This window comes from Exophiala oligosperma (assembly GCF_000835515.1).
Source record: "Exophiala oligosperma strain CBS 72588 unplaced genomic scaffold supercont1.1, whole genome shotgun sequence".
Classification (NCBI taxonomy): domain Eukaryota; kingdom Fungi; phylum Ascomycota; class Eurotiomycetes; order Chaetothyriales; family Herpotrichiellaceae; genus Exophiala; species Exophiala oligosperma.
The window spans coordinates 3,058,843-3,080,331 of NW_015622818.1; the positions used below are offsets into that span (position 1 = coordinate 3,058,843).

General features: G+C 51.4%; 5 protein-coding genes and 1 non-coding gene across 6 annotated transcripts; 2 read left to right on the top strand and 4 right to left on the bottom strand.

Moving 5' to 3' along the window:
* Window positions 1-32: 32 nt before the first annotated feature.
* Window positions 33-1,928, top strand: PV06_01056 (uncharacterized protein). The gene is made up of 3 exons (XM_016401640.1): window positions 33-244; window positions 312-395; window positions 517-1,928. Exons 1-3 carry the CDS (start codon window positions 145-147, stop codon window positions 1,509-1,511), a joined length of 1,179 nt encoding a protein of 392 aa, XP_016268693.1. The 5' UTR covers window positions 33-144; the 3' UTR covers window positions 1,512-1,928.
* A 17-nt stretch (window positions 1,929-1,945) lies between these two features.
* PV06_01057 (uncharacterized protein) lies at window positions 1,946-6,497 on the bottom strand. Its single transcript, XM_016401641.1, has one exon. It carries the CDS (start codon window positions 5,808-5,810, stop codon window positions 2,901-2,903), a length of 2,910 nt encoding a protein of 969 aa, XP_016268694.1. The 5' UTR covers window positions 5,811-6,497; the 3' UTR covers window positions 1,946-2,900.
* A 1,929-nt stretch (window positions 6,498-8,426) lies between these two features.
* On the bottom strand, window positions 8,427-8,544 carry PV06_01058. Its single transcript, XR_001622151.1, has one exon. It is a non-coding gene; the product is annotated as a 5S ribosomal RNA (ribosomal RNA).
* Window positions 8,545-10,642: 2,098 nt separating this feature from the next.
* PV06_01059 (uncharacterized protein) lies at window positions 10,643-12,978 on the bottom strand (the record flags this gene model as incomplete). Its single annotated transcript, XM_016401642.1, has 3 exons — window positions 10,643-11,883; window positions 11,921-12,298; window positions 12,348-12,978. The coding sequence occupies 3 exons, from the start codon at window positions 12,976-12,978 to the stop codon at window positions 10,643-10,645; spliced, it is 2,250 nt and encodes a 749-aa protein (XP_016268695.1).
* An 875-nt stretch (window positions 12,979-13,853) lies between these two features.
* PV06_01060 (uncharacterized protein) lies at window positions 13,854-15,340 on the bottom strand. Its single transcript, XM_016401643.1, has one exon. It carries the CDS (start codon window positions 14,857-14,859, stop codon window positions 14,485-14,487), a length of 375 nt encoding a protein of 124 aa, XP_016268696.1. The 5' UTR covers window positions 14,860-15,340; the 3' UTR covers window positions 13,854-14,484.
* Window positions 15,341-17,990: 2,650 nt separating this feature from the next.
* Window positions 17,991-21,056, top strand: PV06_01061 (uncharacterized protein). Its single transcript, XM_016401644.1, has one exon. It carries the CDS (start codon window positions 19,297-19,299, stop codon window positions 20,596-20,598), a length of 1,302 nt encoding a protein of 433 aa, XP_016268697.1. The 5' UTR covers window positions 17,991-19,296; the 3' UTR covers window positions 20,599-21,056.
* Window positions 21,057-21,489: the final 433 nt, after the last annotated feature.

Below are 21,489 nucleotides of genomic sequence, written 5' to 3' on the forward strand. Positions count from 1 at the left end.
CACGTCATTCACAGAATTGTACAAAGTACGGAGTACATACAAACAAATTATCTGTTTCCACACTTGAAGCCCTGTATTTCTAACTTCTATACGCCTCTCTTGTTTGTACCAATACCTCTTTGTTATCTGTCATTAATAACAGTCATGGACGACGACATTCCAGACCTTGTTGACCTCCAATCACAACAAGATTCCTCCTCTCAGAAGACCTCAATAAAAAAGGTACCCATCACAATAGTAACAGGTATATCATATTTACAAGAACCCCCCTTTTATCTTCCATTCAATGCTGATAATGCTGTCAACAAAAGGTTATCTCGGTGCTGGCAAGACGACATTACTCAACTACATCCTGACAGCTGAACATGGCAAAAAGATAGCAGTGATTTTAAATGGCAGGTCTCACTTCCTACCCCTGGGTGCATATGTACCTATATAGGCCTCTGGACGCCATGGCCACAGCACCCTGAACCCTCACTGCAACGGGAATCTAACATGTTTGAACCTTGATCACAGAATTCGGCAACACAGCGGACATTGAAAAGTCTCTCACAGTCAACCATGGCAACCAATCCTCCACGGAATGGATCCCTCTCGCCAACGGCTGCATCTGTTGCAGTGTCAAAGACAGCGGTGTCGCCGCCTTGGAATCTCTGGTCGAACGTCAGCAAGACTTTGACTACATCCTACTCGAGACGACTGGTGTAGCAGACCCCGGCAACATCGCTCCGATGTTTTGGATGGACGAAGGTCTAGGAAGCAGCATATACCTCGACGGTATCGTGACCGTCGTCGACGCGAAGAACATCCTGAAAAGCCTTGACGAACCTACACCTGAGGAACTGCCGGCGTCAGAGAGCGAAGGTCGCGCCCAGCACGACCACGAGAAGTCTCCTCTGTTGACGACGGCTCACCTACAAATCTCCCACGCCGACGTCATCATCCTCAACAAAACCGACCTCGTCTCCACGACCAAACTCTCCGAAGTACAGGCAAGAATAACATCGATAAACGGTCTCGCACGCCTCCTCCCGACAAGCCACTCGCACGTCGACTCCTTGAGTGGCACCGTCCTAGATCTCGACGCCTATTCGACGTTTCCTACTACCTCGACCTCCTCGCCGCCCAAAACGGCACCGACCCCGGACTTCTCCTCAAAGGGTCATTCACATCTCGATCCGACCATATCGACGCTCACACTCGCATTCTCTTCTCCCTTGGACCCGCCGAAACTCTCGCACCTGACATCCTGGCTCGAGACCATCCTCTGGGAAGCCGAGGACGACCAAGCCGACCAAGCCCGCAAGTACGAAATACATCGCACAAAGGGACTCATCCCGCTCCTCGACGGCACGGTACGGGTCATCCAGGGCGTCCGCGAGATCTTCGACATCATCGAGCCGCCCAGACCCACCGAGGGAAGCGACGCCCCGCGGGACGGAAAGATTGTCTTTATAGGACGAAACCTTGACCTACTACCTCCTTTTTCAGAATCACAGGTCTCTGGATGAAATTTCTAAATCTTTTGATCTCGAAATCGGAAATGACCGGTCACTGAACAAAAAGCCGCGCTGCATCTACATACCTGAGAGGCGGCGGCGGGGCGTCGTCCTCGTCACAGAGTCGACAACAGAAGACTTTGACGAATTATTACCAAATACTTGCACGTAATGCAAGCACCTCGAAAAACAAAACACCCTCGTGGTCCTCGTCTACTCCACAATACAGCGAGCGCGTTGGTGGGGGTCTCAGCAGTACATCGTTAAAGGGGAGATCTTTGGTTTACGAATACAAAACTATATTATTCGAACACCTACACTCACACTTGCCCGCCACCCGGCCGGCTACAACGCACGTGCACAATGAAGCAAGTCAAGCCTTCGGATGAGAAAGAAGAAGCTTTCGAGTCACGATTTTTAAGATCTAAGTAAAAGGAAAATACATTTGCAATTTCAAAAATATCCAATTTCCACCATCTTGAGTCCTGTCCGTTCCTCATGGATGGTGTTGTTGTTGTCGTTGCTGTAACTCCGTAGGTACTACCTAGGTACATAAGAAACACCCCTGGATTACCTGATCGTTCGTTCGTTCGTGTTGACGGTCGTTTGTCGTTCTTTCGTTCAGTCATTGCGCAATGTCAGTTCAGTTTCACTGCTCGCTTGCTTCGCTAGTTTCTTTATATGAGACAGGCTGATGGTCGAATCGATTTCGGTTTCGGTTTGGTTTCGCAACCATGAATCGTTGTTACCCCGAGAAGAAAACCTTCAAAATTTCAAAAACAAATATCCAAAACACCACCAAGTGACCGACGCGTACAAAAACTTGACAAAACAACAAAAGGCGTCCTCGTCCCGAAATTCCCCTCCCGGTGAAGAAAAAGGTCCCTCCTCATTCGCACGAATCACGGTACTCGTGTGAGTTGTTACTGCTCGCTAATAATTGAAAAACCAAAAAAAGACATTTGCCAGTTCCGGCTTCCTAAAACCTACTACACAAGTTCTGCTCGCTAAAGAATCAATGCGGCTTTCCTATGTGCGGAACAAGTTCAGAGCAAAATTCGTTTGTCATACGTCATTAATCGTTGGAATGGCGCCGCGTGGATGTACGCACGTATGCTTCGGCGACAGCATGTCGGGTCTCGGCCTCTCATCTCGTCCACCAGTATCTGTAGCCTTGTTGGATCCTACTGCTAGTGGTGGACTGTTGCGATGCGGCACATCTCCAGAGGATGGTGAACCAACACAAGTCGGTCGCCGCTTCAAGGTCCGACATGTTCAACTTCAGACCATATCATCAACCTCGTGGGGTACATCGCATGCGAAGTAGAAGTAGAGGGGGGTATGTGTAGGCGGGCTTAGGTCTTCAACCAACGCCCTGAGATTTATCGTGTAGGGTCCGGCTCATTCCTGTTTGTCATTGACTAGATCGCTCGGCTGTGGTCTGTCGAGTTCCGGTTGATGTGTCGTGTGAAAGTCCGGGGCTGCAAGACATTCCAGATCAGCAGGCTTCAGGTCAAGGTAAGTGTCGGCCTCGGGCTCATTGAAAACATCTCCTCTGCCCTCGGCATCCGGCATTGTACTGACTGCTGAGACGATATCAGGGACGGCATCATCCATCTTTAGCTCTTCGCGCTTTTCTTCTTGTGCTGTGGCGAGAGTCTGGACACTTAGGTCGAGATCCCCACCTGTAGCGAACGATTCATCATATCCACTATCCGCAAAAGGCAGTGTGGGTAACCTGCCCTGCACCGAAGAACCAGCTAGTACGGGTTCATCGGACTGGGTAAGGCAAGGCGTCGTAAAGATCTCAGTATTAGGGTTGTTAGATGGTATTGTTGATCCTTGAAAGGAGAGAACTTGATCCCTACTCTCTTCAGGCTCAGAAGCCAACTCACCACAAAGCTGACGAGTCGATGTTGGTAAGACTGCATGGCTATTACGCGGTGTACTGTCGGACGTTATGGAATTCGTAGTTACCAAAGAGGGACGTCGTGCTAACGAGGCAGGCTGAGTTTGGACGGGGTCGATCTGCACTGGTGTCACAGCTTTCGCTGGAGACACTGTATCGTCACTTGTTAGTCGCGCCTCTGCTGCTCGTTCCAAGATCTCCAACTCTTCATCGTTGAACGTCCTTCTAGGGACAAGATATGGGTGGCCATCCAGTTCCACTTTGTCGAATTCGCGGTCCGTCCCGGGTGAAATGGGAACAATGTTTGGCTCCGCATCATCAACCAACGATGGTCTGTCATCCTCGACAATCCAGTGATGTCTCTCGTTCCTGCCGAGATGAGCATAATTCACAGGTGGTGCTCTTCCTCTCGGACGGTCATAGGCAGAAGTCTCGCTGTCGAATTCATAGTTGGAAGACTTGGGATATGTGAACGTGTAGTCATCCCTTGAGCTTTCTGGAGAATAAGGCACATTTTCAATCTCATGTTGGTTGGAGAAACGCTCAATGTCATCCCTGCCTACCGCATCTGCAGGGTCAATGTACTCTTGTGGGGTCCGGAGCTTCAGTGTAGGCCTGTCATGACGTTCTTCTGGATGCAGAGCCTTTGTGTCGCCTTCTCGGAACATCTTTGCCAACGTCTTGGCTGAACACCGATCTCGAGGACGACGAGATAGACATATCCTTACAATGTCTTGATACCACTCTGGAACTTCGGATGGGAATTCCTCCACGCTCAATGGAGATACGTGGCGCTCGGGCTCATCATCGTCCATGGCCAACGCCCACAACGTCATTCCCAGCTGGTATAAGTCTGACTTTTCACCAATGTACATCGAGATCCTTTGACTGCTGGCAATCTTGGCCGCAATTTCGGGAGGTTCCCAGCCAACTGGACAACCCCTTCGGTTGATGTCGATGATCTTTGCATTGCCCTCCCCATCAACAACAATGTTGGAGAGGGTAAAATCACCTTGCACATAGCCTTCTTCATGGATCTCGCTAAGACCACAGGCGGCTTGTTCTGCCCACCTGCACCGATCTTCCCATGGGATAGCTCCCCTATGATCATAGAGGAGGTCAACAATGGCGCCCTTCTCGGCGTAGCTGATGAGAAGACCTTTGACGAATTGTTCCTCGTCATCGACAACAACAGCTTCTAGTCGTATGACATGACTTGAACCGTGAAGAGCGTGCAAGGCGTTGATTTCATATAGGAATTCGTCGACAGTGTCTGGACCTGGGATATCCTTCTTGATATAAACTCTGCCTTTGTGCTTGACCTTGTACACAAACCCGGAGATGTGAGAATCGAAAACCAATTCACTCTCTCGTATCTCCATTGGCTGAAACTCATCGTCATGTAGTATATGGGCCACAGTATGACGGGGTGGGTATGGGATGATCTCGTTGACATCTTCAGTGACATGGACATGCAGACGACCATCGGTCGTTTCCAGCTTCAGATTCGTCACAGTGTCGTAGAACTGGATCTCAGGCAGCGAGTCTCGTATGGATTCGTATATTTGCATGCTCTTGTCTCGTTGGAATTGGAGCTCCTTGAGGTCCATCTCGAGGGACCCTGGTTCAGCGTTGCGATAATCACATGAGACAGTCACCCGACGCCATCGACTTGGGGTCTCTGCGTACGTGACGAAGAACTTTTCTCGATCTGACTTGTCTCTGAAATGCATGCTCAGATTGAGAATCCATCGAGTGTCGAGCTCGTCTCTCAGGTCGGCTTTATCATCGACGAGAGGCATTCGAAGGAAGTTTGAGTCATCAGACGAGGTAGTGGACGGAGGGCGAGGAGGTCGAAAATTTTCCTGAGGCCAAATATCCTCAGTGGTTGGAACAAGATTGGGATCAAGGGACGAGGTTATGGCGTCAATGCCAGCATCAGTGGCGGGCGCATCGGCCCTGCTTGTGAGAGCTACGGCAGGGGCAGAGGTCCGACCCGGTTCCCAGCACGGCGGTGAAGAGGTCGCTCGAGGACGAGGGAGGCTGGTCGATGCATGTCTGACAGTGGACGAGGCACGTCGTTCGGCATGACAAGGTTCGACGGGCAGCAAACGATCCCGTCTCTCGGAATTTTGACGTCTGAAGGTGGCTTGCCGGGGGAGGCCGATAGCCAGCGGCCTCGCTGTCGAGTCTTGCCCGCTCGACTCATCGTTGTCGGGCCAAGTCTGAGGCCAGTGTCGGTCGCCCGGGAAGTCGACGGAACTATGGGTCGGGTCATCTTTGGCAAAGAAATTGTGAATCTTCTGCCACATTCCCGATTTGAGGGGATGCTTATGGAAATGCGGCTCTGTTTCTTCCAGTTGTCTCAAGGGCTCTTCAGCATGTTGAGGTCTGATGCCCATGTTGGGGAGGCCGCTCTAGCCCTTTGGTCGAATGAGGGGCAACCTCCACAAGTCAGCAACCTATGCTGTGTCCGAGGTCCCTACAACGAGAAGCAATGAATGAATAGCAATCGGACATTGGAGGTCGACGGTGATACAAGGAAGTCGAGATCAGTCTTATTGGTGTCGAGACATTGCACAGAGCCGGGAGGAGATGTTGCAGCGGTCCTCCTAAAGCGGTGAGCGGGCGGACACCACACAGCTGTCTGGCCGATATTGCTGTGGGCTGTTACACAGAAGGCGGAAAGGGCTGGTCTCTATGCGTGTTGAAAAGTCCAAAGGTCCGAGAGCAGCTGCGCAGTTTGAAGTTCAGAGACGCTTGCAGGATGATTGCAGGAAGAGGAGAACGATGGGTATTTGGGAGAAGCCGGTCGGTCCTTTTGCTGATGGTCGACGGTGGTGACGCTTGTGATGAAATGGTGCGTTTGACCCACGCGTTCGGAGACGGAGATGAATATGAGTCGACCTGACGTGGCAATCCTGTTCAATTGCAATATGCAACTTGTCGAGATCATGGATTGAGATGAGGCGTGGGTGTTGATGGAAGTGGACGAGCGAGCATGTTAAAGCAAAACAGTGGGATGGGATGCGTTCACCGCTTAAGCAGCCCCTGGTCAGCCACAAGGCCGCGCTGCATCTCAGATTGGGTTGTGGTTTCGACAGAGTTCAAGGCTCCGGAGGGTTTTAGGCGGCCTGGACAGCTAATGAGGCTGGGGGGGTTTCTCGGTGGGTTTAGGGGGGGTCGGGGGCTGGTTGAGGCAGCCAATTGCCCCCCCGTCTAGGGATGCCTAGTCGCCCCGGCTGCTGCCCATGATTCCGCGCGCCGGGCCTTCGTGCCTAAGGGCAGCTAAATTCTCCTGCCTCATTGCATGATTTGTTGAGCTCATGGATATACGTAGTATTGTAGCAGCAGTACTCGGTAGGTATTGTGTCCGTGGAAGCTTCTATGCTACAGAAGCTTCTTCGCATTCGTTCTAGGCAGATTACAGCAACCCAACGACGCCCATCAATGCAAGGCAAAGTCTGCCTACTATCCGACACTTTGAACAGCAATCTGATGCACTACCAGACGAGCCGAGCCCACGGACCGCTGCCAGCCACTGCGCTTACATTGGAGCCTCCTCGTCGACGTGTCTCTTGATTGCAGCTTCATCTTGAAAAAAGAATTTTGGTGACGCCGGATGAGAAGTGCAATCAACTTTGAGACACCAATTAAGCCGGCATGCTAAGGACTTCCGACTGTCACTGCCTCGAAGTCCCCCACAAAGCTACTGCAACGACGCTGCAGATGCCATCCAGCGCCTGCATCATAATCCACTCATCATGCTTGTTTCTGGCCCTTTGTTCTTCAATTTGTCGCCTCACCAGTTGGGCTTCAATATTCGCATGTTTTGGTCCTTCAATTGGCCCTTTATTTTCCTTTAAGCAGTCCTGCCTAGTTATCGCTTACGTCGTTTTGGCTCATTTTGCATCGGCGACGATATCGGAGCTTATGATCTCATGACATTGCTTCTTACCCCAGACTTCTTTGACTGACGTGGCCATGACAAGGTGGAATCATCTCTATCTTTACCAACCTACGCATTCGTCCGTATTCATCTCTGCCGTCGCTCGTCATCCCGTGTCCTCGATCACGATGACTATATACCCAAATTCTGATCACCAGACAAAGGTTTAGGTATCATTGTTGTCTGTCTCGGCCTTGCCGCGGAACCGCGGCCAACCTCATGGCACACCGCTCATTCCATCGAGGTCATGCTGAAACCAGGATCGCAGCACAGTATCCGTACTTGGCTCCACGTAAACGAAACTCCGATCGAACCCGCATCTCGAGTAACCCAACATTTTTGCAGACATATATTATGTTGTTTGTTGCTAACCTCAGTCTGGATCCGGTCAAACTCGAATCCGGATCCCCGACAATAATCCTCTTTGCCGGGAAGGACACATGTATGCAAGCTATTGTATGTAAGACGAGAGTTGATCGTCTTGACCTTTTAGCGTCCATTCGTGCTTCTCGTTGCCAAGGTATGCTTTCCTGCTCAGACAAAAGTGGCAGTCGATTCACTGGTGCTCATCAGTGAACGACGAATCGACTGCCACGAGTAGTTATGGGGGGCGACCAGGTGACATCGTTGTACTTGTTGCAGCTTGCTTTCACGGGACCCAAAGGCATTTTCGTATGGTAAGATCGCCTGGATGTGGACTGACAATGCCAACTTTGCGGCAATTATTAGTTACCCAGTGTGCATACCCGGAACGGATGTATCTAGGCCATCTTCAAGCTATGATCCATAATATTGGAACCGAATCCTCGACCGCAGGATATCCTCACACCGCTACCTTCGTGGGATGGGTTTCGGAAGCTTATCGTACCTCGGTCATCCGAGATTGAGAGAGACATTCTTTCGGATATGCTGATCTAATCACAAGGACCATGAAGTACAGAACCTGTCGGTGAAGAGGATCAGGAGAGCTTCATCGCCTTGATCAGGCTTCTATCAGGATTTTAATCTAGATGGGGAGCAAAAAGAAGAGGCTTGTCACAGCACCAGCGGCAGCGGAAGGAGAAGCAAAAAACAATCAAAATTCAGGATTCCCACCTGGTCACCCACGGTAGTACTGACTGAACGGCACGTGGTTTAAGTATGGCTGAGCGGACGGGAAGCCCTGTTTATACACGTCCTATGGTCGATTGCGAGGATGAATTCAAGTTGAGCGGTTCATATCCTGGTGTTTTGGTAAACGGGGCAGGGTTTGTTTTGTCCGGGACCGAATGCCCCATGTTCAATACTGCAAATTGCATTCCGTAACCCGTAAAGAACTCCTCATACACTAGGTACTTTTTATCAATACTCGTATATATTTCTTGGTCCAGTGTCCCAGGTCTGATCAGTTCAATGGGTATACGATGTGATAGGTCTTTCAGAATGTTGGGATATAAAGCAGAAACACGGAGATGAGGAGAAGGAAGAGAAGTGTCGAATGTGTTTTGAACAATCTGAGAATAAAAATACTGTATGAGTTCACGTGCTGCGACGCCCAATAGCTCATATCATACTGCCTAGGTATAACTCCATAACTCACGATATACCCTTTCGTCGTCTTGCTGCTCCATATGGGTTTTCCCAATGTCCACACCAGATGGAGACCACTTCGCAAAGGGGGCCTTTTTTTTTCTCTCAAGCATTTCCCTCAAGGTTCGAAATGTACTCCCATCGTCGATTGACCTGACCTCGGGCTCGGACATTTATGACCTGCACATGTAGGTTACTTGACTTCGTCGTCTTCGTTTGTAAAACAAAAAACACCCCCGCGATCATGTCAAGGTCTGAAGCGGAGCCTGAAGCCGACCTCTCCGCCGGGACCGTCTACCCTCCTGACCTGACGTCCGTGACTGCCCATCCAGTAACCCGTGCCGTCGCCGCCGGACCCTTCTGTCCTGACGGTGCGGCCGTTTTGCTGGACGACGTAGATGAAGCGGGCGACGGTGTCGGCCTCGCTCAGTTGCTGGGCGTTGAAGTGTTTCCTGACCGAGTTGGCCAGGTGAGAGGGAGGTTCCCGCGGTCCCAAAAACGTGGTCGACGTTGACGCTGCCGCGGCCGAGCCGGATGACGTGGACGCTTGTTCTTCGGAGGTGTGGTCGGGCACCGCTGTTTCATTCCCTCCACTGGACGACGACGTCGCCACCACTGCATCTTTCCCACCTCTCTCTGTACCTTTTGATCCTCCACCACCACCACCAGCATTCTTGCCACTCGTCGTACCGTTCGTTTGTCGTTGCAGGTTTGATTGCCGTCGTCGGTGTTTCTGCTCTCGTAACCTCCTGCGGGCTTGGACTGCGGACGGCGCTCGAAGGGCCACGGAGGAGGAATTGTAGGTCAGGTCGGCGTGTGGATGGTTCAAGGTGGAAGGGACGGAGAGACGGTGGGCGACTCGGTAGGTACGGAGGATGGACGTAGGGACTGTGTTCCAGTCGGTCTTGAAAAAAAGTAGTTTGTTCAGTCCACATTGTCCTTTTTTTTGCTCTCCCCAAATGAACAATGGTTGTCATTGAAGGAGGCCCAGGTCCGGAGCCATCATTGTGCGCATCAAATACTCACCTTGGGTAAATTGCCGTCTTTTTCGGTTCCCACGGGTGCTGCAGAGGACGAAGTTGCCGTCGCCGCCGCTGCAGCACCGCTGTTCGCGGCCGCCGCCTTGTTACTCGAACCGCCTGCGCCGTGTGCATTCGCCGCGGTCCGTCTGCTCTTTGAAACGCCGGACGACGAGTTTGTATGAGGGCCCAAGAGGGCCTTTTCTTTCTGGTTCGTCACTGTGCTAGACGTTTCTGATCGAGAGTCGTCGACGTTTCGGGCTCGTGGAGGCATAATGAAACGTTTGGAGTTGAAAAGGTCTGGGTCCAAAAAGAGATGATGGGTAAAAAAGCAAAGTCAAACAGGCCAGATAAAGGCCAACATTGGAGCGAGCACTCTTCGTTGAATTAACTGATTACATTGGTAGTCATTCTTTACAGGAGTTGAATCTCGAGATTTGGCCGGTGTCTTCACTACTTTCTCGGAGTCGACTTACGCGCAGCGCAGGGAAAGGGAACTGGCACGCGGCGGTGATATCATAGGAGACGGTTATTCCCGCCACTGGTGTCTTGGCGCATCTTCGTATGCAGGGGCTTCGTACTCGTACTCGTAAATCCCATATAACACGAACAGATGGTACTTCTCAGTCCATCGTAATCTCCCTCTCACATATTTACCGATTCAGACGAAGCCTCATAAAGTACAGTCGGGTTCATGTCAGACAATCTTGACCTCCATCCGGTGAGCTACTTGAAACCATGAAGCGGGACAGAATGAAACCCCAAGACGAGTATATGACGCTTCGCCAGGAACCGCCTGAAGCAGGAGGCATGTTCCCTGTCCGCTGTTGATTCGAGGGTGCCACCTTTCAATTGCAATGCACACTGCTTGTAAGCCGTTGACTTCTGCAGGCACATCCAGTTGAAACGGTTGCCAACTAGGACCGCGAGATTCAGGTTCAGCGCCGGGAGCACAATCGGGGTCTTCGTCTTCGAGGGCCGCCGTGTGGTTCGTGCCCGAGGATTGAGCAAGACTCATGAAACACTCTCGTGATTCCTGATGTCCAGATGTTTCTTCTTGATGGAGAGTCACAGAGACCGCGGGCCCTGCCAGAATCAAGAATGCCGACGTTACAGCCCCAAAGGGAACCCCAATCTCCTTCGGACAGGTTTGGACATCCACCACCTCTGCTACTATTTCGTTTGCAAAGTGCCAGCTGATGTGAGCTTCGATTCGAGCACGTACCGCGATCCACGACCATGACGGACCACAGTACTCCTTTGGACGTTGGGTCTGTGTCTCTCCGGGGGCCGCCCGTACTGCTCGCCACAACAGCCCCGAGGGGAATTCATACCTCCAGAGTCCGGCACAATACCCATCCAACTCCTTCGAAGCAATCAGTCTAGAAAACCCGGACAGCGCTGGCAGTCTGTCCGCTTCGTCATGTAGTGCGCATGCCGAGTATGGCTCTACCACCGAATACCAAAGCTCAATTCGAGAAGTGGGGCCCTTGACGTTGCTAAGCGTCTTCAGTGTCGTGGTCTTGAACGTTCCTGCACGGCGGTGACGTCTGATTTCCATGCACTCACAATCAAGATTGTTTCCGCACTCAAAGACAATCTCGTCGGCCGAGAAGTGCACCACTCTTCTCCCAAGAAGTCGCTCCTGAAAACACCAGGCCCGCTCAAATAAAGGCGTCGTGTTGAACCGGTAGGGGTCGTTGGTCAGAAAGGCATCGTGAGGAATGGTTTCCTTTACGTGGAGATAGGAACTCTTGCGAGGATTATCTTCGTGAATGATTAATTCTTGTGCCCCTCGTCGGCTGTGGAAAAGTCCCGCATCGCCGGTGTTCCCTCTGGTGGCGGCAATCACAACATGTGCCTGGCTATATATCAATGCCATGCGCGCGGCCTCTCGCGCAAAGTCTGCGCCATCGTCCTGTACGATGCAGAGCGAGTCTATCCAGACGTATCTCAGCCCAAGCCGACGAATAACGGTTGATGGTATCGCGAAAGGTCGGTGTCAGATCGTCCCATTCGATTTTCTCCAAGTGTCGTGATAACGTGGCCATCGTTGTTTTCGGGACTGCCTTGATTCGATCCTTTTTATCGCCCCAGCAGTGGCTGAGTGCCGCGAATGGAGTATCCTCTGCCAGAATTTCTGAGCCGATGGCGAGTCTGAGACCTTCGGTCCGGTCGTCAGGACTCACATCTACCAACCGTGTAGGAAGCCCTCTCTGAGCTATATCAAGTCCACATCCATGGTCCCGGATGCACTCGTCGATCCAGTGTTTGATCTTGTCAATACAAACGCCATCATCAGATCTAGTCGGTGGTAGTGTCCGACGGAAAAAGCCACGATCCATCTTATAACCTATCGAGGCATTAGTTTTCACCACAAAGAGGTCCCAAAAATCTCCCACCTTCGTCCGCATATAGCACGAGATCAATGGTCCTATATTCCTGAGATAGTTGAGCCAAGTACGGTTCCAAGGTCGGACCCGACCCATCTGGCAGCCACCTGACTCTGATCCTGGAGTAATCGCCTTGATAGAAATGACCCGTGTCTTTGATGTGCACCTGAATTTGCCCGGGGTCTATATCAGCATACCTTGATTCGAATAATGCGACGCTCCGTACGATGAACCAACATCTTCCACACCCAGCTGATGCCGTCCTCTGAAAGTCGCGCAGTGTAGGCCAAAAAGTGTGAAGCTTTCTCATGGCGACCAAATCCGTACACGAGCAAGCACCACGAAACTTGATGCGGTATCGGAATCCATCCCAAATATCCTGGGCCCAAAAATACGTCCGAGATGCTCTCTCTGCTGCCCAAGCAGCAGAATCTTCAAATCGGGAGCTATCATTGAAATACTTCCAGCCCTTGACGCGAGACACATACCCGATGAAGCTCTCATTTTTCCTGGGCAGTAGGCGCGTATCTCTTTTCCTGAAGCTGTCCCATTCATCAGCAGTGATCTGCACCACCCGAGGAGCAAGACCGGCGAGGCGGGGGGTGTTTGTGATGCTTGTGTCAAGGTCAGAGGTCGTCATGCTGAGCCACAGCCTGAGCAACGAGAGAGACAGACTGCTTCCTGGAGACTTTCATGAGCATCTAGCCTCTCGCTCGCAGACGTCCATAGCATACTGCATTAAACTGTGCTTGCATCGAATCAACGTTTTTCGAGATCATTGAGGCTCTCGTTGATGATCAAGAATACCTCGTGTTTGTGTCGGGCACGATTGCCTTGCCTGACTGCTAATGCATGTTGCTTTTGGGACTCCCTCAGCCTAATTTGTGCCAACTGACATCGGTGGTTTTCCATACAGAAGTGAGGGCGCGCGAAGTTTCCACCAGCACTGAAGTTCAGTCAAGTATCTACCAAGGCCGTTTGTGGCCAGGATACGCTCAGGCTCACCAGACTTAGGGTGGTAGATCAAGAACTCACCCCGGCGCGACACACAATGCGGCTAAGCGAAGCAGCCTCGATCACCGTCCAATTGGGGGGATTTACAGTCTAATGGGGGGTTTTCCCTTGCAAGAAAAGGGACTTTGAGACCTCAAAACTGTTCCTGCATACACTTGAACTGTCTTACCTAACGTGAGAACTTCGATAATGGCGAGGCGGATGTACGGTCGATTCCTTGTCCCACAGCCATTGTTGTGAATCTATAGCGACGCGTGCTGCTTCGAGATTCATGGCATTCCCAGCCCTTGTGACTCGTATGATCTGCTCCAGGTTGGCTGGTCATTCATGAATGAATTGTACACGTCGTCTCGGGCTGCGTTCAGAGCGAATCCGAATTAAACAGATGGCAGAGAGGCAAGCCTACCTTGCGGAAAGCATATCCGCGACCGCTACAATGTATTCAATGTGCTATCAGCCACGGAAACACACATACAGGGCACTGTGCCTGTAATTGGTGAGAGAAAAATAAATCTATTTTGATTCAGGTTGATCAAATTACTGACTCCTCTAACAAAACGCGGACGAAAATTCACTCGAGCGAAATGCATGTGAAAGCCAGGCAAGCAGGGCTCATTATTTTCGACCCGGAAGGACTTACGGCCGCGTTGCAATCGTGGAGTGCCATGCTAGCATTACATCAAGATCATCTACCGAAGAAGGTAACCGGACAAGATATCTTGTTGAGTCCAGTAATTTTTCCTGCCACTGAAGGGCTGGGGTTGTATCATCGTGGACCAATTCCACATAGTTTGAAACTGAGAATCCTTGTCAGAAAAATTCGACGCAACAAGCGGTGGGCATGAGCTGTGTCAGAGAACAAAAATTTCGAAGAGACGATGATAGAAGGTGTCCAGTGTGTCTGCCAATGGGTTTTCTAAACAATGGTGCCAGGGTGAAATTTCGGACAGTCTCCATCGAAAAGCAGCACCGAGGAAATGCCGACATTGATGACGGTGTGCATTATTGTGCGGCTTGTAACACTGCCTCTGTGTCTCGGGTTATCAAGGCCGTTGCCCTGGTCCATGGTTCCATCTTCCACATGCTGGAGCAATCGAAATTTGGATATGTGGATAGCCTGAAGATGAGTAGGTCATGGTACCGTACCAGCAGCATGGTTACTTTGGCATATGAGTTTTTTGGCTATATGGTGGAGTTTCTCCGTGAAAACGCCCATTGCGGGCATACCCGCGCGATTTTCTGCAAACTGGATCAGTAGAAGGTTCTTTCGGTGCAAAGTACTATTTGGATCTGTTGAGAGAATGGAAAATGCGTAGTCATATGCATACTGAGGTCTCGATGATGCCATGCTCGGTGCCGCGTGAAAATTGATGGGAATGCATACCAGGCTGTTTCGTGCGTAGTGAAGTCGACACGAGGTAAGACAAGTGAGTACTGTATTCTTATCTCGAAGCCGATCGCGGTATTCTCCACGACCCGTGAACCCCGTAGAACATGTGATACTCATGCTATGTGCTCGATTCAGCAGGCTTCGGCTCGATTTTCGAGGGACAGAGCGGGTGTCAGCAAGCCTGGTCGTTTGGCCGTGCAGAGATAGCTATCCTACTGGGTTTTGGTCGAGACGGCATATTGCACAGTCGTGGGCATCGGAGGTCGTACTGATTCACTTGACCGTTCTCCAGACATCCTGCCGAACTAGACTAGTAAGCGACAAGCCCGAAACAGCCAGACGACGCATCCTGGGTATAGAGAAGAGATGACAATGTTGACCTTGTCGCTGTTCCGCAAAAGATGGTATGAAAACAATCACATTAATCTGTGGCATGAAAGAGACGCATGCTGGTTGTGCAGCGCCCGAAAGCCAGGACCGCTGGCCAACATTCATCAAGTTACGAAGTTGCGTGACCTGGGAGTCCCATGTCAGATCGGCCACCAGCGGGATGTGGCGGAAGTTAGAAACAGCTTGCGATAGGATGTCTGGACTTCCGAGGATCAGTTTCTTGATGTCCCCCAAGTCGAATGTTTTCCATGTCAAGGAAGTTGGTCGAGTGATCCAAAGCCTGGCTCTTTACCTTTTCAAGAAGCAGCCTTGAATACCAGAGATCCCGTTTTGTTTCTCCTCCGGACGTCGGCTTCCGTCCCCAGGAAACAACTCCGGGCCACATATCAAGATGGAAACATTTGAGGTTGGACAAAACTAACTTGGATCTCATGATACGACTCGATCGTGGGGAAGTCACGGAAAGACACCATACATAGTCAGACCACAGGCTTAATCCACAGGCCTTTGGTACAGTCCTGCCATATTCTCAAGATGGGGAGGGTCTTTGACTGCGGCGCCGGCGGCATACCGGCATTTCAGCAGAGGTTGTTCTCAAGGCAGATAACGTGAAAGGTACCCGGATACAGTTGTGCGTGACAACAGCATACGTCCGCATGAGAACAGCGCAATTGCACTCTCTACCTTGAGGAAGGGGGGTTTACCGATAAGCGCAGGTCGATGAACTGATGTTTGCTTGCCAGATGGCATCCCGCGCAGCACGGGCCTAAGCTTGTTCCTCGCTTTAGAGAAATCACTCAATAATGCGTGTAGTCCTTCGCCACACAATCTAGAACATGTTTTGTCCCGCGAAATGCTCAGACTCCATCTGCGGTGGGGATCAATTTGATGCAAAGAAGTAAGATACTAGAATAGGTATCTTTTGGGTGTTAGCGAGGCCTGAAGACGGGCGAGCCTGAGATTCCAGACTTGTGGAGAAGTGGGAGTAGTCCGACCAGCCCTGTATGCTTGGAAGGCAAGACTTGAGACCGGAGTATGAAGTAGATGTTTCAACGGGGTCAGGAAGTTCAGGATTGTTTGGGCATCGCTCTTCCCCGTATTAGTCCGGAAGACGATGGTGATTATCAAATGGGGTCGAAATTGTCACAGCAAGTCGCAGACGCATAGCGATGACATTTGACATAGTCATGGATGATGCATGTTGACCGCGGAGGACGGAAGCCATTAGCGATTTCAGGGAGTGGGATGGACCTTGCATATGCATTCATCCTCCTGTTTCACTTGGTTGTCAATGTCAGCCATGGCTTGGTGTTCCCTCTTCTCACTCGCCGGGCCCCTGTCGCATGGGGATGAGTGCTCGTCTTGATGCTCGAGGCCTTACTGGCAGGCAGTCGTTTCGATCAACGAGATCCGGACATGCCTTATTGGCAATATCCTCAGTCTGAGGTTTGCACCATTCTCCGGGTATAGTGTGGGGACAAGTCGGAAATAAATTGCATGAACAAGTTGTGGTCGTAGTCAGCGGATGGTGACTACGATTAGTATTTCAGGTACCGGAACTTGTCAGGAGAAAGCACTGAGTGTCTCTCTCGCGAATTATTGTCTCTCCTTTTTTGTGCATGGCATCAGCATGCATGCTCAGATCCAGGTAGGTCGCCTCGACACGGCCTCGGAGGTACAGAACAGCTTCCTTCAGTAGTCACTTTGTTGTCTCGCAACCGGTACTTCACCCTGTCACATTCCAGAAGTGCACATGTAAAATTGCAAAGGCTCCTTCGGGCAGATCAGTCCGAAAGCCACACACATGCTCGTATCAAGCTTCCCCACTGGTACCGCCAAAGTCACATCTGTTAAAGCCCTGAGAGCGAGGTCCACAGTCCCGCAAAATCCGCAAGGCACCAGCCAGACTCGTCTTCTGGCCACATGCCGCTCTGGGTGAGTCCCCAAGGCCGTCGCCATACCCGGGAGCGACTCTGGGGACAGTATTTAGGCTGTGAACTAGGGCTCCGTTGGGCAACATTCTGGGCGTTACAAAGCGCTGAGCGCGCTGAGCGCGTCACCGGAATGCCCCTTCGAGGCAATTCTCAGGGCTTCTGTGGATGCTCCAGTGGATACCATCCCAACTTGTCCATCTGTTAGTGACAGTACCATAGGAATCGGAGCCCATCATCGCCGTAGTGGTCTTATAGATGGATCTGGCACCTGATAGTATTTTTGAGACCACAATATTATTGTGCCACAAATCACCGTTATCACATGTGATGACAACACTGCAGACCCCTTCACCGACTTCGTAGTAGGGTGTCTGGGGGTAGCAAAGTGAAGCATGACAGGCAAGGATCTTTGTGGCTTTACGAAGGAAGGGGATAGGTAGTGATGATGCCGCGGTTTCCCATTGGTTTGGGTTATTGTTCTGCGTGAGTTTGCCGCCCAAAAGGCTCGGGGAAGTAGGTCCGAAGGAATGAGGCACTGTTTCGCAGGACCTACGGAGTAATTAGATTAGCACTCGTACCTCTCGATCGACGAAAATGATCAAGCGAAGGGACCAAAAGGTGCTCCAAGTTCACCTCATCGCAGCATCAGTGCAATAATAGTATCCGTTGTATTGAATACCTTGGATCGGTGACTCCGTCCAAGCAAGGGTGGCAGCGTACAGTACGAGCACGGAGAAATGTGGGAGGGTTTGTCAGTTCCGAAGAATTTTCGCGTTGGGATTGTTTTCTGCCTGACGGCGGGTTGACCGCCTCCGCCTTGTCACTTTCCCGCAAAATTCCAGACCACAGGTACTTTGGCCTGACTCACTTTTTGCTCCCCCATCTTTTCCAGACGCCCAGACACACTCTCTGTACTGTAACAATACTGTATTGTCGGTGCCTCCATACCGCTTCCGATACCACACCCGAGCGCCTAAAGCCCAAGTTATGTGTACTGGGTACCCTGACCACCGCTGAAACCATACCTGGTCTCGCATCAATCTTTGCATGGCCACCTCGTCATCACCTCTACAATAGGTACTGTACTTTCCTCGGGCCACGGTACTCGGCCCGGTAATCCTGCTCGTTTTGTTGACAAGTCTCCTGGTCACCTCCTGCGGCGATCGGCCATCATCGCTGTGCCAGCGAGCGTCCGAAACATGTCAGACCCCCTGTTGCCTGGCCGTTGTCTTCCCCAGATCCCTGAAAAGGAGTTGTCAGGATACGAGAGGTACAGGGAAAGAGAAGGAAACAAATCAAATTGAGTGAAGCCGGCGGCAGCATTCGACTGGCCGAGAAAGAATACATTCCACTTTGGGCCGCAATCACCTCCATCCAATAAATCCTCACATCAGCAACCCGCGGGCCTCATCACCGAATTCGGGGCCGCGAAAAGAATTGATCCAGTCTCTCAGCCGATCCACCAAAAGGGCCTCTCACACCCTCTCAACAACACGGACGCACATTTCGTACGAGTACGACTACGACCATCAGCTCGTCATCTTTACACTTTTCAGACGTGGACCGATAAGGATTGCGCTAGTTGGGCTTGCCTTGCCCCGTGCCCACAGAAGAGAAGGAAAAGAAGGTGTCGCCGCTGGGGGGGCCTTTCTCGGTGACTCTCCCACTGTTACGATACGAGTACGGAGTATTGTACGCCTGGCACGGGCACCGCCAACCCACATTCCTAAGCACACTCGGCTGGACAAGCCTCGCCTCTTTCTGCAATCTTCCGGCAGGAAAAAAAAAATTCACAGGCACGACAAAACGCCGCAGACGCTCCAACCCCTGCTCCCCCCGGTCTCCAGTTTCTAGTCCGCATTGCCGGAATCACGTCGCACAGAACCGCGCAACCTCCCTCTACCCTTCTCCAACATCAGGCTCAATCCCTCCTTCGCAAATTACTGCATCTGACACTTCGTCACCTCCCTGATTTCTTTTCCTCCCTTCTGCCCCCCGAATTTCTCTGACCACACCATTACGAGAACCACACCACTCATCACCCTGTTTCGCAAACCGCCCGCGCTAGGACTGAATCCAACTTCCATTTCAATCTACCGCCCTTCCGACCCCAGGTCTTTCGTCACGCACGCCCGCCCACTGTCCGACTCTTCCAGTGGATGATTCACCCCCACGATAAGCGATCATCTTGGGGAATCACAAAGCCTCTCCCTCTCCCTTGCTCGCTCGAATGCAACCTTCTTCGTCTGCAGTAAACTTTACTGCTCTTCTCAACCCTTCTCCTTCCTCTTCCTCTTCCTCCCCAGCTCCCAACACCGTGGCCACCACGACATCGCAACCACCGACAGATATCGCCTCCGGCACCCAGACAACAAACACTTCGTCGAGTACAACTCAGACTGACGGTAACATGGCTGCCGCTGTCAGCCTGTTGCCCACCGCCATGGCTCCTCAAGCGAACACAGAAGAGAGACAGGATCTCCCTCGCCCTTACAAATGCCCTCTGTGCGATCGAGCCTTTCACCGCTTAGAACATCAGACAAGACACATTCGAACACACACAGGAGAAAAGCCTCACGCTTGCCAGTTTCCAGGGTGTAGTAAGCGTTTCAGTAGATCCGACGAGTTGACTCGACACTCGCGGATTCATAACAACCCCAACTCGCGCCGGAATCAGAAGACTCACCAGATTGCCGCCGCCGCCGCCCTCACTGGCCTCCAGGATGGATCGAACCACAATATGTCTGTCCATGCTCAAATGATGCCGCCGCCTAATAAGAACGGCATGCCACGATCTGCTCCGACCTCTGCGGCTGGATCACCCAATGTCTCACCTCCTCACTCTTTCGCGGTACACGCTTCGCATGTTCCAACCCCGTTGGGCCCCTTTGGGCGCCATGACGAGAGGAACAACATGGACATCAATTTGCTCGCTTCTGCTGCATCCCAAATTGAGAGAGACGACCACGTTACCCGTGTCCCTTACCAGCATCAACATCATCTGTTTAGTCATCGCAATCACAACAGCAATGGTCGCCTCCCGTCGCTCTCAGCTTATGCTATTTCGCAATCCATGTCCAGGTCACATTCACAAGAAACTCATGACGATGACCACCGACATAAGCGATCCAGGCCGAACTCGCCTCATTCAACCGCACCTTCGTCTCCCACTTTCTCTCACGAGTCGATCTCGCCTACTCCAGACCACACACCTCTGGCCACACCTGGACATTCGCCACGGCTCCGACCTCATGGAAGTGAACTTCAACTCCCTGGCTTACGCCATCTTTCATTAGGTCACACACCACTCCTGGCTCCGATGGAACCACAGGCCGATGGCTCTTACTCCCATATCCCACCCCCACAACATAGCGGACCTTCGATTGCAGACATTGTCACTGGTACGCAACGCAAGCTCCCCGTACCGCAACTTCCCAAGCTTGGAGTTTCCGACATGTTACATCCACCGAGTGGTCTGAGTTCGGGCGAGTCAAGTACAGCAGCCTCTATCAACGGAGACTTTTCAAGATGACTTGTTTAAAACAATCAGCCTGGTGCCTATTGTTTTGCCGGGATTGGCAGGAACGGCAGGAATGAAAGACGAGATATCTCAGTTTGGGTATGGAGTTTGAGTGTCACTGTCTTTTCTACATGCTTTGTTTGTTTTTGGTTTGATGGTGTTTTCAGTGGATATATTTTCTATAGACAAGTGTCGCGAGTTTGGGCGACCTGGTACAAGAACAGCAGCGAGGTGCAAGGTATAGACGGGAAGGAACAACATTGTGGTTTTTGCGCCAGATGGCGGCATCGAATAGAACGGGTTCTTCAGTGAGAGGGCATTGAATGCCAGGCTTAAGGCTGTGTGGAAGAAACAAATGGGTTATTGACTTTCAGCTCTATGTACGCAACTCTATCAAGCAGCCAATCCTACAGTTACATGTGTAGTCAGTCAGTTACAGATGACCACAATCAATGATTTTAGCAGCCAAATTTCCACTTTCGTTTCCCGACTGTTGCTTTGGATCTTCTGTTGGGAGCACACAATGTTGTGGCTTACTCTTGGTCCTTCTGTTTTAGCAGAAGTGCATTCAGCTTGTGATCATCATGCCGGAAGCTCGAAGCCGCTCGCTTCCCTGGGGTTGACCATGCTTCCTCGTTATGCCGGAGCAATTGGCAGCTGAGTCACTGTGCATGATGGGTGGCCAGGAGCCACATCACGCGAGCGATTAATTACCCAGGATCAATGTCTTATTCACTCTCAACCCCGGAGTCAAGGCCCAGTCAGAGCGACCAGGGTTGTTGCCTTTTGAGCGATCAGCAGGCCCCAGAGGTGCAACCAAAGGCAAACGACATGTCAATAATTGATCATTGACCGGCACACCTGACTCACTCCAGTCTACTCAGACGGTCAAGGAGACCTTAT